The sequence below is a fragment of the Vanessa tameamea genome, chromosome 2, assembly GCF_037043105.1.
Source record: "Vanessa tameamea isolate UH-Manoa-2023 chromosome 2, ilVanTame1 primary haplotype, whole genome shotgun sequence".
NCBI lineage: Eukaryota > Metazoa > Arthropoda > Insecta > Lepidoptera > Nymphalidae > Vanessa > Vanessa tameamea.
In genome coordinates, this window is record NC_087310.1 from 4,564,767 (window position 1) to 4,578,209 (window position 13,443).

The following is a 13,443-nucleotide window of genomic DNA, read 5'->3' on the forward strand; positions in this document are numbered from 1 at the left end:
TTGGTGACAGAAACCTTCATCATGAAACTCTTGGTGGTCTTGCTTGCCTCAGTAGCATGTTAGTATTTTTCATCGGCACTATATACCTTTACTCATTGTAATAAAATTAATCAGAAAACAATAAATACATATAAATAATTAAAAAAATATAATTCCATTTTTAATTTAAAATTTGTTATATTTGTTTTTTCCAGTATGCGCTGGTAGTGCAATTCCATTGGTGCCATTAGATAACAGTCATTATGTGGAAGGCGAGAGCCGTTACATTTGGATGCCTGATGGTGAGGGTAACCCCCATCTTGTAGATTTGCAAGCACCCGTTGATGAAGAGTTTCTTCAATCCAGAAATGGTGCTCGCAATGAGTACTGGCTGTTCACAAGGTAAAATTTGTTCTCATATATTTGCACCCTAAATATAAGAATCGCTTGTTACGGTTACTATATTTTACCTATTTTTCACGTTTGCAGACGTAATCCAACCAACAGCCAAATTTTGGTGAACGGCAACGCGAACTCAATCCGTAACTCCAACTACAACGGAAACCGCCCCACCAAGGTCATCGTGCATGGATGGAACAGTAACGGAAACACAGCGAATAACCCTCTAATCACAGCCGCTTTCCTTGCGGTCGCAGATGTCAACGTCATAGTCCTAGACTGGAGAAGTACTGCCAGTGGACTCTACACCACATCCGTGAGAGCTGTTCCCGATGTTGGCAGACATCTTACGAATTTCCTTACCTTTCTTTTCAATACCGCTGGCGGCAACTGGAACAACCTCCACTTAGTTGGTCACAGCTTGGGCGCTCACGTAGTCGGTAATGCCGGACGCGCTAGTAATAACCGACCAGTCCGAGTAACTGGTATGTACTTTTTTTTAAATTCCTTTCTTATTTATTAATAAAATTGTTTATTTTTGTTTTTTTTTTGCCAAGAGGCACGACAAAGTTCTCATGAAGCATTTTCATTTCATCGAGTTTCAAGTCTTAACAGTTCTACGTTCACTCCAAAAATCGATATAATTACTATGTTCTATTTTAGGTATGGATCCCGCTGGTCCTCAGTGGGGTGGTAACTCAAATGCTCTAAACCGCAACTCTGGAGTATACGTTGAATCTATTCACTCTAACGGTGGTGCTCTCGGTATCATGGACCCTATTTCTGACGCTGACTTCTACCCCAACGGTGGCAGAAATCAACCCGGCTGTGGAGACCCCATGTGCTCTCATTCACGTGCACCACAACTGTTTGCCTCTTCGATCAGAAGTAACCATTTAGTGGGAAGACTTTGCAATAATCTCAGTCAGGCTCAAAATAATCAGTGCACAGGAGCTACATTAGTCCTTGGTACCAGCAACTTGGGCAAGCGAGGGTATGTTTATACTTAAATTTTATTAAACAAAAAGGAAGGTTCATTTATTTCCGTTCAGCTCATAACCTTTTTTGACAAATGAGCTGTAAGTTGTTGTTAGTTGTTAGATTTGTCTTAGAGACCCGCGTTTTATGCAATGTCATATTAAAATCAACATGGTAGATATAACTTGCATAATACGCCAAGTGACAAAAACAAAAAATGAGAAATTCATCAGGTACTAAATAAATGGCTTTCATTTGATAATATTTGTTACTTTTTCGTTCTTTAAAAAACTCTTAAAGATATTAAAGATTATTCTAAAATGTTCGTGTCGTGCCTATTTCACTCTACGATATGATAATACGATCTTCAACCGGATTGTAATGATAAAAATATTTTTTCAGACAAGGATTATATGGACTAAGAACCGGTAACAGCTGGCCTTTCTAAGAACTTGAAAAAAGGAAACTATAGAAGAAATATTGCTCTGTGATGCATGAAATTCCTGTATATAATAATATTATATATAATCTTAATAAATCATTTTTAAGATACGTTTTGGTTTATTCCTTTTTTCTGTGTTTATAAGCTTGAAATAACAATATTTATAAAAACGAATATATAACGAGACCTTTTCTATATTTTATCATCTAATCCGGAAAAATCAAATGATCGTCTGTAGTGACATCAATTAAATAAGAACATTAGTAACATTAGTATCCTAACTGGCAAGTTCAGAAGGGACTGAAACGTATTTTTATCATAGTTCTTTCTACGAATACATACAAACTAAACGAGATTGGAAGTATAGTAATTAAATAATTATATTTCTGCGAGTATTATTTTATTAATATATTTTATCTGATTTTGACTTCACATTAAACTACTTTTAAGCTTAATTTTAGCCTCCAAATTATAGGTTAAGTTTACTTTTCATACTATTCTCAGTTGTATAAGTTAAATACCATGTACCCCTTGTACGAGTTTCAATACTTCATGCGTTAATAACGTATCGACTTCTCGAAAACGTTTACGAAGTAGGTATTTGTATTCGGTAGCATGAGTTTGACATTACACGTTTGCGATAAAACCATGATAACCATCGAGCTACTCGAAATAGACTACACCACAATTTATATTTCCATCTCACTTACACGCGCAAAAAAAGTTGAGAAAAATATATTCGGCCATATTTATTGTATTTGACATTTGTCGCAAAGTATTGTCTCTAAAATTTTGAAGGTTATATTCTCTTATTTTACAATGTTTATTTTATTAAAAGAAATAAAAACTGTGAATGTATTAATTTGTAAGTGTTTTAGTAGTGGTGAAAAAAGAAGAAATTACATTGAAACATGATTGGCTTAAAGATTAATTTATCGGAGTTTGAAATTATTATAAAATTCATCAAGAGGTATGTAAACATAAATTTATTATTATGCTTAATATACAATAGGATCCGTTATAATTGTAAGAACCGTAAATTTGTAATAGAGATTAGAAACGTTTTAAAAACTTATAAACAGTGTATATTGTTTTTAATATAGAGGAATTTGAGTTAAACTGTAACTAACCTAACCTACAAGTATTGTAAATTTAATTTCCTTACAATTTTACGTTGATATACTTATACATATTTAAATTGTTCTAATTTGTTTATAAAGTTTAATTTGAAACTAAGTGGCTTACTTCGCGTTTAATTGCGATGTGTCTTGTGTGTTAATTTAAACAAACATACATAGATTAATTTTATAGATAATATCCTCTTTCTTTGTGTAAAAAATTTCATAATAAATCAAACTTAACCAATTTAAACTTATGTTTAAATGAGTATGTTATATTGATAATACCCAAATGTTTGCGTTTCAGTATATTATAATAATATGCATATCTAATTATCATTAAATATATAGACCTAATATTTCTATTATTAGATTATAATTATTCTATAATCATGATTATTTTATAAGTTTGTGAATGTTTTAATAAAAAATATTGTTTGTGATTACAGTTCCAAAGAAGAAATACAAACCTAGACACAAATATATACATCCATGCTGCATTTTCCAGTGTGATGCTACATCTATAACGTCAAGAACCTTTGTAAAAATATAGTTTAATATATTTAAAACAAATAATAATTATTTCATAACTTGTGTTTTATTTTTCCTAAAATATAATTATATGTACTACATATGTACATAAACTTTTTATTTCAATTAAACAATAAAGAGTTAATAGTTTTGTCTGTTTTAATATACCCAATTATTGAAAAAGTATAAATAACAAGACCATAGTATTTAACTAAAGAATAAGAGTTTTTGAAGTTGATTATTTATTAGTTTTCATAACAAATCACAATAGTGAGTAGTATTTATATATATGTATGTATAAATGTTTCTTATATAATGATGCAAAATTTTTAAATAATTCTTAATTCAATTTCATTTTATAAAAACACAGGAACCATATATTCAATAAAGAGACAAATCCATTTTTATTTTATTGTTTGAATTAAATAAATAGGAAATTATGTAGAAATGTAGATTACAGTTCAATGCATGGTCACATGTTGTCTGCACCAAATCATCATTAATAGCGTATCTGCTCCAAATAAAGGATTGGTACACTGATAGCCTGAAAAATATATTTATTTTATTTTAAAATGATTACACTAAACAATAATAGTTGATTAATAATACTATGCATGATCCCCAACATATCTTCAAAGCATTCTCAACTGCCATAAACCAATGAATATAAAAAAAAGTAAAGTATTTTTATTGTTTTTAAAAATAAGTACTTATTTAAACAATATACATATCACAATGATATCTTTTGTTTAATATTTAGTCCTCTGATATAAGCAAATTAATAACATTATGATAGTAAAATTAAATTCTTTTACACAATTATCATTTATTTTCAATGTAATTAAATAACGTGTTAGGATGCCATTTAAAAATAAATTTTAAATTTAGACTCACCTTGCATTTGTAATATATTTAAAATTAATTAATATTTATTATTCATTTATTTTTCACATGTTAACACAAATACTTATTAACTTTTTTCTAAGGCAATTCTCAAGAAAATATGTTCGTTTAAAATAAGGCTAATTAAAGATAAATTTCACCGCAGAATTCAAATTTGTTGCTTTTTATTGTTATAAAAGGCTACCATAACGGTTGTAGCTAGTCTTCAAGCATAATATTGCCTCACACGCTTAATGGTTAATTTTTAAAATGATGTTTTACTTGCTCTCACCTAAATAAATCAAGTGAGTTCAAACTCGATAAGAAATTAACGAAAACGTCAATTTACATGCGTAAATCTGTCAAAAGTGTTACTCGTACTACCAAAATGTCGAAAACCGCCCGTTATTTCGACTTCAAACTCAATAACGTTAATTATAAAAATTCGTACTATTGATTTTAGTTCCTCTGCGTTTACGCTTAGGGCGCTGATAGGATTCGTATGAAAAGAAAACCGAAAGTAAATTACTTGAAGTTAACTGTCAAACTCGTACTAAGGGTACTGATATAATATTTCCTATTTACCTTCTGTGCACGATATGCAAGTGAAAAATCTATACGTTATCTATTTGTAAACCTACGAAATACATTCATTGATTATTATCTGTTACAGAATATCTAGTAAATATGGTGTATGATAGGGGTATTCCCGATTTTCTAAAAAAATATATGTTAATTCACTACAACCGTTTACTAGAAATCAGTCAATACATTATAACCGCTGTTTAGGAGTAGATCATTCAACATTCCGCCTCTTTGACTGCAGCGGTGATAGGAGGGTTCATTAATTTTTCTGACGATTCAACAACGAAATGTTCCTAACTTTTTGACGCAATTTCACGGTTTAAACGCGTATGTACAACATTCATACGTTTCAGGAGTAGCTATTTTTATTTCGATCTCTATATATATAGTGGGGACCTCAATCTCGTAAACGTCATTTTATATTCCATATTTTTAGAAAAGATAATGCAATAATTAAAAATAATTAATCTTTATTTTATGTAATTTAATTAATCAAGAATTTTATCTTCTATACATATAATAAGCTGTTTAATGCTGTGCTTGAACACATATTTAGAAAATTGGACTGGGAGAGTAACGGTATTAACATCAATGGAAACCGCCTCAATCACTTGAGATTTGCCGATGATATTGTCCTGCTGGAAGAAGATCCCAAAAAGCTGGAGCACATGATAAAAGTCCTAGCAGAAAAAAGCAGAGAAGTGGGCTTAGAAATTAACGCGGACAAAACAAAGCTAATGACCAACTCAATAGAAATCGACATAGAGGTCTACGGAACCAAGTTTGATTATGTGAAAGAATATGTTTACCTAGGACAAATCATATCTCCGGAGGACTCCATGTCTAAAGAAATAAACAAAAGAGCAGCTAGCGGGTGGAAGAAATACTGGTCGTTGAAAGAAATCATGAAGAACAAAGACTTAGGTGTACATATCAAGAGAAAGACTTTCAACACTTGTGTTCTTCCCTGCATGGCGTACGGCTGCGAGACATGGACTCTAACTGAAAAACACAGAGAACAACTAGCCAAAACCGTAAGAGCAATGGAAAGAAGCATGTTGGGAAAGAGGCTTAGTGATAGGATCAGAAATGAGGAAATCAGAATAAAGACTAAAGTTACGGATATCATATCTCGCATAGAGCATCTAAAATGGAGCTGGACAGGACACATGTTGCGCTGCAAGTTAAACAAGTGGAGCCAACAGGTGACTCTTTGGTATCCTAGAGAGAACACCAGAAAACCAGGGCGTCCAAAGAGTAGATGGAGTGACAATATCCGCCTAACCCTGGGACCATTTTGGACTAGAGTCGCGGAGGATCGAGCTCAATGGAGAGAGCTGGAGGAGGCCTATGCCAAGAGGCACGTCGAACTGCGTGACATATTATAAATAAATAAATATTGTATTGTTTGGTATTTGTACTGTGGTTCGGAATAAAAGGGCTTTATTATTATACATATAATAAAATTGGAGTGTTTATAATATTAAAATAACCGCTTTTACTAAATGCATACGTATGTATACACGGTACATATTATACCAAAATAACATTTTTTCAATTTTTGTCTGTCTGTCTGTTTGTTCCGGATAATCTCTGGAACGGATGGACCGGTTTTGACAGGACTTTCACTAGCAAATGGCTGATGTAACAAGGAGTAACTTAAGCTACAACAATAACTTTTTGTTAAATTCAAATGCGCACGAAGTCTCGGGCACAGCTAGTTACAAAATATAATTATATTTAATTGAGTAGTGGAAGAACTTCAAGAAAGACGTATTTAAAGCCAACGTAAACACTGTTACCTTTTCACTGTGGGTATGGGTTTGAAGAAAACAGTTTTATTATATAACTATTTAATTGAAGAAACCAAAATTTATAAATCTTACAATAAGTTTAGTTACAGCTTTTGTTACTTAATTTAGTTACAGCTTTTGTAATATGGATAATTAAAAAATATGCCAGCTAGACTCAGCGTGGGTCACTTGGGATAAAAGGAATGTTTGAAAATACAATGCATTATAATTTATCTTATTAAATATTAAAATTTAGGCGCCTCTGACGATTTAAAGATTGTATTATTGTTGTTTTTTTTAGATTGTATTAAACTATTGATTATTTAGTACACCGTTCACCAGGCCGGTGTAACTAAGTTTGTATAAAAAATTAAAGTGGATACATCACCAAATTTCCAGCAACATGTGGATATTGTTTGTATCTAAGGGAACAGGCATGCCATCCTGGGAGTTGCACCAGCAACTATCTGGACACACTCAACCAGGAAACTGCAGCCATCCACACTTAATATTTCAAATCCATGTGGTGGGTAAAAAAAAAAATCCTCCTGCAATACGAAATTTACAGGTTCAATAATCAATTAAATAACCAAGAAATAAATACCTTTAACGAGGGATATAAGCAGTAATTTACCTTCTGGAGGTTCAAAGTCCTGCTTACTTTAAATGACGATTTCAACTCCGGAGAATCATTCCAATGGGTCAAAAATCACTGTAAATCACAAATTAAACATGACTACGACTTTCTAAATTGCAAACCAACGCAATTAAACAAAAACAAGAATAAAGACTTACAATTTTTTAAGGTTGGTAGAAATATGTTGTATAAAGTATTTATCAAACTTCAAAACTCCATTATAAATATATTCTGAAAAGATATATGCTGTTAAAGCACTGAAGTAATAATCAATCACAAATTAAGAAACTCAACTATTAAGGTAACTCACCGATATATTCAGTATATCGAATTTGGAGTTCGGTGTTAAACCAAAGATGTAAAAATGCAAAAAAAGCGAAATAGTTCTTGAAACTTTGAAAGGTGCGGAAGTGTGGCCAGCATCACCACCAAAATTAAATAGGAATTATATCCATATTTAAATCAAAGAAATAATTATGGAATAATTATTTTATTTAATAAAAGCCAATTATAAGGTATTTCCATACAAATACTAACCTTTAAATTGGATGACAGCTAATAAATTAATCTGAAACGATGCAAAATGACTTCCAACAAATACAACAAACGAAATAGATAATAAAATCTAATTTTAATAATTATTTCACTACACTGATAAAATAAATATAATTTGTTGATAATTAAAGTGCTAATATTTTTCGGGAAAATATTAACGCCTGTTACAATTTATGAGCAAAAGCGACAGATTTTATATATTGTAGCCCGAAATCTGGAAATGGTGAAGCAACCTTAGCACCTAAACTTTTCCTTTGATTTGATTAGGTGCAGCAAGTGCATTTGTGAACTATATGTAATGTGCAGTTGACAAGTATCTATTGAAAATTGCCGCACAGGCTGAAATCGATCAGAAATGCATCATGTTTTCTTAAAACCATTGTGTTTACGTTGGCTTTAAATACGTCTTTCTTGAAGTTCTTCCACTACTCAATTAAATATAATTATATTTTGTAACTAACTGTGCCCGAGACTTCGTGCGCATTTGAATTTAACAAAAAGTTATTGTTGTAGCTTAAGTTACTCCTTGTTACATCAGACATCTGCTATTGAAAGTCCCGTCAAAATCGGTCCATTCGTTCCAGAGATTAGCCGGAACCAACAGACAGTCAGAAAAAAATGGAGGTCCCGAATAAATATATACAGATCGAAATCAAAATAGCTACTGCTGAAACGTATGAATGTATGTACGTACGCGTTTAAAAAGTTAAATTGCGGTGCAAGAAATACAATATAGCAATGATGCTCAAGTACATTTTCGGCGGTTGCTTGCAAATTTGAAATCTGTTTTCTGTTGTTACTGTACATGTTATCTTATTTACTTTAGTACATGTCTTTGTCCATGTAGGACTAGATTCCGCTTTCCTTTTCATAGGCATCTGATCGTTTTGCCAGGGTTTATTTTTTTGGCTTGTTCGTCATTTTTATCAGATGTATTTGATCCTAGATACATGCACTTTATCGTTTGGACTTGTTTGTTTTGGTGTTTCAATTAGTAAAATTCCAAAAGAATGGCTCCTTGCGCATGCAAACTAAAATGCTTTTTTGAAGTAATTATTGTGTTATCTTTGGTTTATTTTGGTTTTCGTTTTCATTGTTCGTATTCATTTTGTTCCCACGAGTAGGGTCGATATAAAAGGTCACTTGTAGGGTGACGCCAATTCCTCCAAGAAGGCAACATAGGCGCCGAGGTTGGCGCTTGATGCGTGCAAACTGCGCTTTGCATCGTAATTCTTGGCGATTTTAATGCCCACCATGCCGAATGGCTTGGATCACGCACTACCGATCATGCGGGTAGATCTGTTCTCGACTTCGCTTTAGCATATGATTTGACACAACTGGTCACCTCGCCATCGCGAATACCAGACGTGGAGGATCATACACCTTCCCTGTTGGACCTTCTGCTGACTTCCCATCCGGATAGCTATCAGATTATCGTCGATCCCTCTTTGGGCTCGTCGGACCACTGTGCCGTTCGGAGTACAGTGCCTCGTTTCGTGGGCTGCCGCCGCGTGTGGCACTACAAGTCAGCAGATTGGGATGGGATGCGGTCCTTCTTTGCATCCTACCCATGGGGGCAGGTTTGTTTCCCGTCGGATGATCCGAGCGTTATTGCTGATTCTGTAGCCGATGTGGTGCTTCAGGGTATGGAACTGTTCATTCCATATTCTGCTGTGCCCATCGGTGGCAAGTCCCAGCCCTGGTTTGGTCGTTTCTGCAAAACGGCCTCACGCCGAAAATGGGAACGTTACCATGACTAGGCTAACGCATCGGCGTCTCGTGATGTAAAGACCAGTGCATTCAGAAAGGAATATAACTCTGCCTCTAGGTCTTTCAAAAACGTGATTGTTAAGGCGAAGACGGAGTACATTGGCAGAATTGGCGAGATACTGGTGCATGTCCCTTCAGGAACACTTCTGTCCCTTCTGGTCTCTCGCTAAAGCTGTCTTAGGGAATTTCTGTCAGCCTTCCTTTCCATCTCTGCACAAGGACGGTGAGTCATTGGCCCATACCGCGAAGGACAAAGCTGATCTTTTAGGCTCTCTCTTCGCGCCGAACTCGACTCTGGATGACGTAGAGCGGCTCGAATTATCGACGATCAAGCCCTCTCCGATCTGCTTGATCCTTTGGCTTTGCATAGAGATGTTGGATCGCTCTGCATCTTCTACAGAATTTATCACGGGGAATGTTCCGAGGAATTGTTCGGATTAATCCCGGCTGCTGAATTTCACCTTCGGACATCTCGTCAAAATTCCAAATATCACCCGCACCACCTAGATGTCCGAAAATCCAAAACAGCGCGATTTTTAAGACACTTTCTGCCTCGCACAACCACTCTGTGGAACCAGCTTTCGCCGGCGGTTTTTCCGAATCGATACGACTTAGGAACCTTCAAGAAAAGAGCGTACTCTTTCCTGAAAGGCCGGCAACGCACCTGCAAGCCCCCCGGTGTTGCAGATGTCCATGGGCGGTGGTAGTCACTTTTCATCAGGTGAGCCTCCTGCTCGTTTGCCACCTCTACTATAAAAAAAAAAAAAAAAACTTGCTTCAAGACCCATTTAGTCTTCTGCTTTTTAAAAATAAATAACCACCTCGGGAATTAGGAGATTACGGGCTTGACCAAAGCAGTGATGCTTGTCCCGGTTTGAATTTTGAGTAATCGGTTTATATTCACATAATCTAAGCACTGAACCATCACATCTCCTTAGACTATGTATTACGTCAAAACAAAAGATATTTTTTTAACTGAATATCATATTAATATATCAATATTTTTTGTTGTAAATCGACTGGCTGTGTAGACCACTTACAGTACATGTGGTCCATTTACGTCTGCTTATATAGTTTATATAAAACAATAATAATGAATCTGAATAATATATAACAAAATACATATCGTCGTTAAAATATTAGAAATATTATTTGCTGATTTATATTACGAACTGGGCTGTAACTTTTACTGTGAGCTTCACCAATGCTCTTAACTGAAGTTTAACAAATTTCAGATCCCATCCCAAAAAAGCGCAGATTCTCGCTTACAATGACGTCAACAGTATACAAAACTCTGATTTGAATATAACAAAAACAACAGTGTTTCTAGTTCACGGCTGGCTGGGAAGTGGAAACAATGAAATGAATAAAAAACTAACAGAAGGTACCTGATTAATGAACAAGATCGTTAACTAACAGTTTATTTGCGAGATTAATTTTAACAAATTACCATATTTTGCAATTATTATTTTTTATTTAGAATATCGTCTATGTGTGCGATTGCATGCCTGTTGTCTCACAAGTGTTAAATTCCAATTTAATGTCACCGAAAACAAATTAATTATGTCGCTTATGAAAATCTGATTAAGTTTTTGTCAGTAGTATTATTAAATAATATACATTGGAGTTTGTGACAGAAAATCATTCATTCGTTACAAATACGATGACCTTTGAGGAGCGAAATTTGATACATATATTATAAAATAATTGTCTCTTTGCGGCACTATAGCAGCTATACGTAATATGGCATGATAAATATATAAAGACTTATGTATAAAGGATTATATGTAAAGACGAATTAAAATGAAAATGAAATTAAAACATTTGGTTTTTAATTACAGTTTATCTTTTATCATAGTCGCAATTTTTTTTAAAACAAGGAGGTCTATAAGTGCTTCATATCTGTAATGCTAATAAAATTAATAAATGCAATGAGTTTATTTTGCAGCTTTAGACCCCGCCGGTCCACTCTGGAAGGGCGATGCAAATCGTCTGAAAAAAACCGACGCGCGATATGTCGAAGTCATTCACACAAATACCTTAATGTTCGGATATATGGACCCGTTGGGTGATGCTGATTTCTATCCAAATGGAGGTTCTTTTATGCCAGGTTGCTTAATCAGCGTTTGTTCCCACAGCAAAGGATACGAATATATGGCAATTTCAGTGAAACACAACAATCTTAATGCTAATGAATGCAATAGTTTAAACGATGTAAGAGGCAATCGCTGCAACGGAGATCCTTACCCCATGGGCAATAGCGATTTAAATAAGTCACGGTATGTGATATTTGTAACTATTTAAACAGATAATGATAGTTGTAAAAAGTATAATGCCTACTATACTCAAGAAACGTTTCGATTTCCTTATGAATTCTCTAAAGACGTAATAGTAACGCGTCGCTTTAAAAATATTGTCATAAGTTTCGAAGTCACCTGTGACGTATGAACGTTATTGATGTGTGTACAATGACGATTCGTTAAATACAGGAGCCGGTCATAACAAACTATTCTTTATTTAAATAGCCAACTGGCTATGATTGAAATTATACAGAGTTATTGGCTTTCTTTTAGAATTTTCTGTATCGTCCTTCAAATATTGTGACATCATTCATAAGATAAGTTTGATGTAGGTCCATAGAAACAAATCTATATTTAATCTTTTTTTTAATACATTTTATTTTATTTTCAGGTCTGGTATTTTTCGCGTCAACACCAAATAAGTATAAGGTTATTTGTAAATTATTGTTAAAATAATGTAAATATTTGCTACATCTAAAATAAATATCTTTATAATTATTTCCTGTCTTAGTGCTGAATATCTTATCACCTAAATTACATTAAAAATTATAGAGAGGTACTGTCTTATCTGATCATATATTCACTATTTTTTTAGATTTACGCATTACGTGTGATTTGTCAATCATCATCATTATCATTACATAGTATAAAACAAAGTCGCCTACCGCTGTCTGTCTGTCCCTGTTTATGCTTAGATCTTTAAAATTACACAACGGATTTTGATGCGGTTTTTTTTAAATAGATAGAGTGATTCAAGAGGAAGGTTTATGAGTATAATACATGCATAATATAGTTGAGAAAAACTGATAATTTTCGAGGTTTCTGAAGTGATGTTAATAAACACATTTTTTTGCGCTTACATTGCAAACGCTGGCTGAACCCTACAAGATAGATAAAAATAATGTACTACTGTATTCATATTGTCCACCTTAAAAAGGTCTGCAAAAAAGTCTGCGATGGTATATGTTTATCTCTTAGGGATAACCCACAATAACCATTTTTTATCCTTTACTTTTTACGAGAAATAATGGAATATTTATTTTCAAAGAGATTTTAAGCAATACAGTATTAATCCTTATCCAATAAAGTACCTTAAATACATTATGCATTTAATATAGATCAATATGGCCTTTAACAGCATGTAATTTAATTGAATAAATTCGAAGATATTACATATTTAAAACGCAGGGACATAGCGGTTTGTATTGTCTAATGACAAAAAGCCATGAACTTTTATATTCTGTAGTATTCTGTAGTATATTCTGTAGTATATTTAGTATCAGTTTTATATTTATTCTACGGATTCATACAGCTTACTTAAATTATATTTACACTGATAAACTCAGCTTTGTTTCTTTTATATCTAGACTAGCCGTTGCCCGCGGCTTTGCTCGCGTGGAAATTGATTATATTACAAAAAAAATTAAAATATTACGTTAATATAAGACCTCATTTATGGTTCGACTTTCGTGGG

General features: G+C 33.5%; 1 protein-coding gene across 1 annotated transcript; it reads left to right on the top strand.

The window, feature by feature from the left end:
* Nucleotides 1-1,865, top strand: LOC113399763 (pancreatic triacylglycerol lipase-like). The gene is made up of 5 exons (XM_026638984.2): nucleotides 1-58; nucleotides 195-381; nucleotides 469-863; nucleotides 1,042-1,372; nucleotides 1,759-1,865. Exons 1-5 carry the CDS (start codon nucleotides 22-24, stop codon nucleotides 1,802-1,804), a joined length of 996 nt encoding a protein of 331 aa, XP_026494769.2. The 5' UTR covers nucleotides 1-21; the 3' UTR covers nucleotides 1,805-1,865.
* Nucleotides 1,866-13,443: the final 11,578 nt, after the last annotated feature.

Excerpts from the sequence above, each read along its gene's own strand:
- LOC113399763 (XM_026638984.2), top strand. The coding sequence starts at position 22 with ATGAAACTCTTGGTGGTCTTGCTTGCCTCAGTAGCAT. Across the intron at positions 59-194 it reads CTTGCTTGCCTCAGTAGCAT|TATGCGCTGGTAGTGCAATT; the intron begins GTTAGTATTTTT and ends TGTTTTTTCCAG. Across the intron at positions 1,373-1,758 it reads AGCAACTTGGGCAAGCGAGG|ACAAGGATTATATGGACTAA; the intron begins GTATGTTTATAC and ends ATATTTTTTCAG.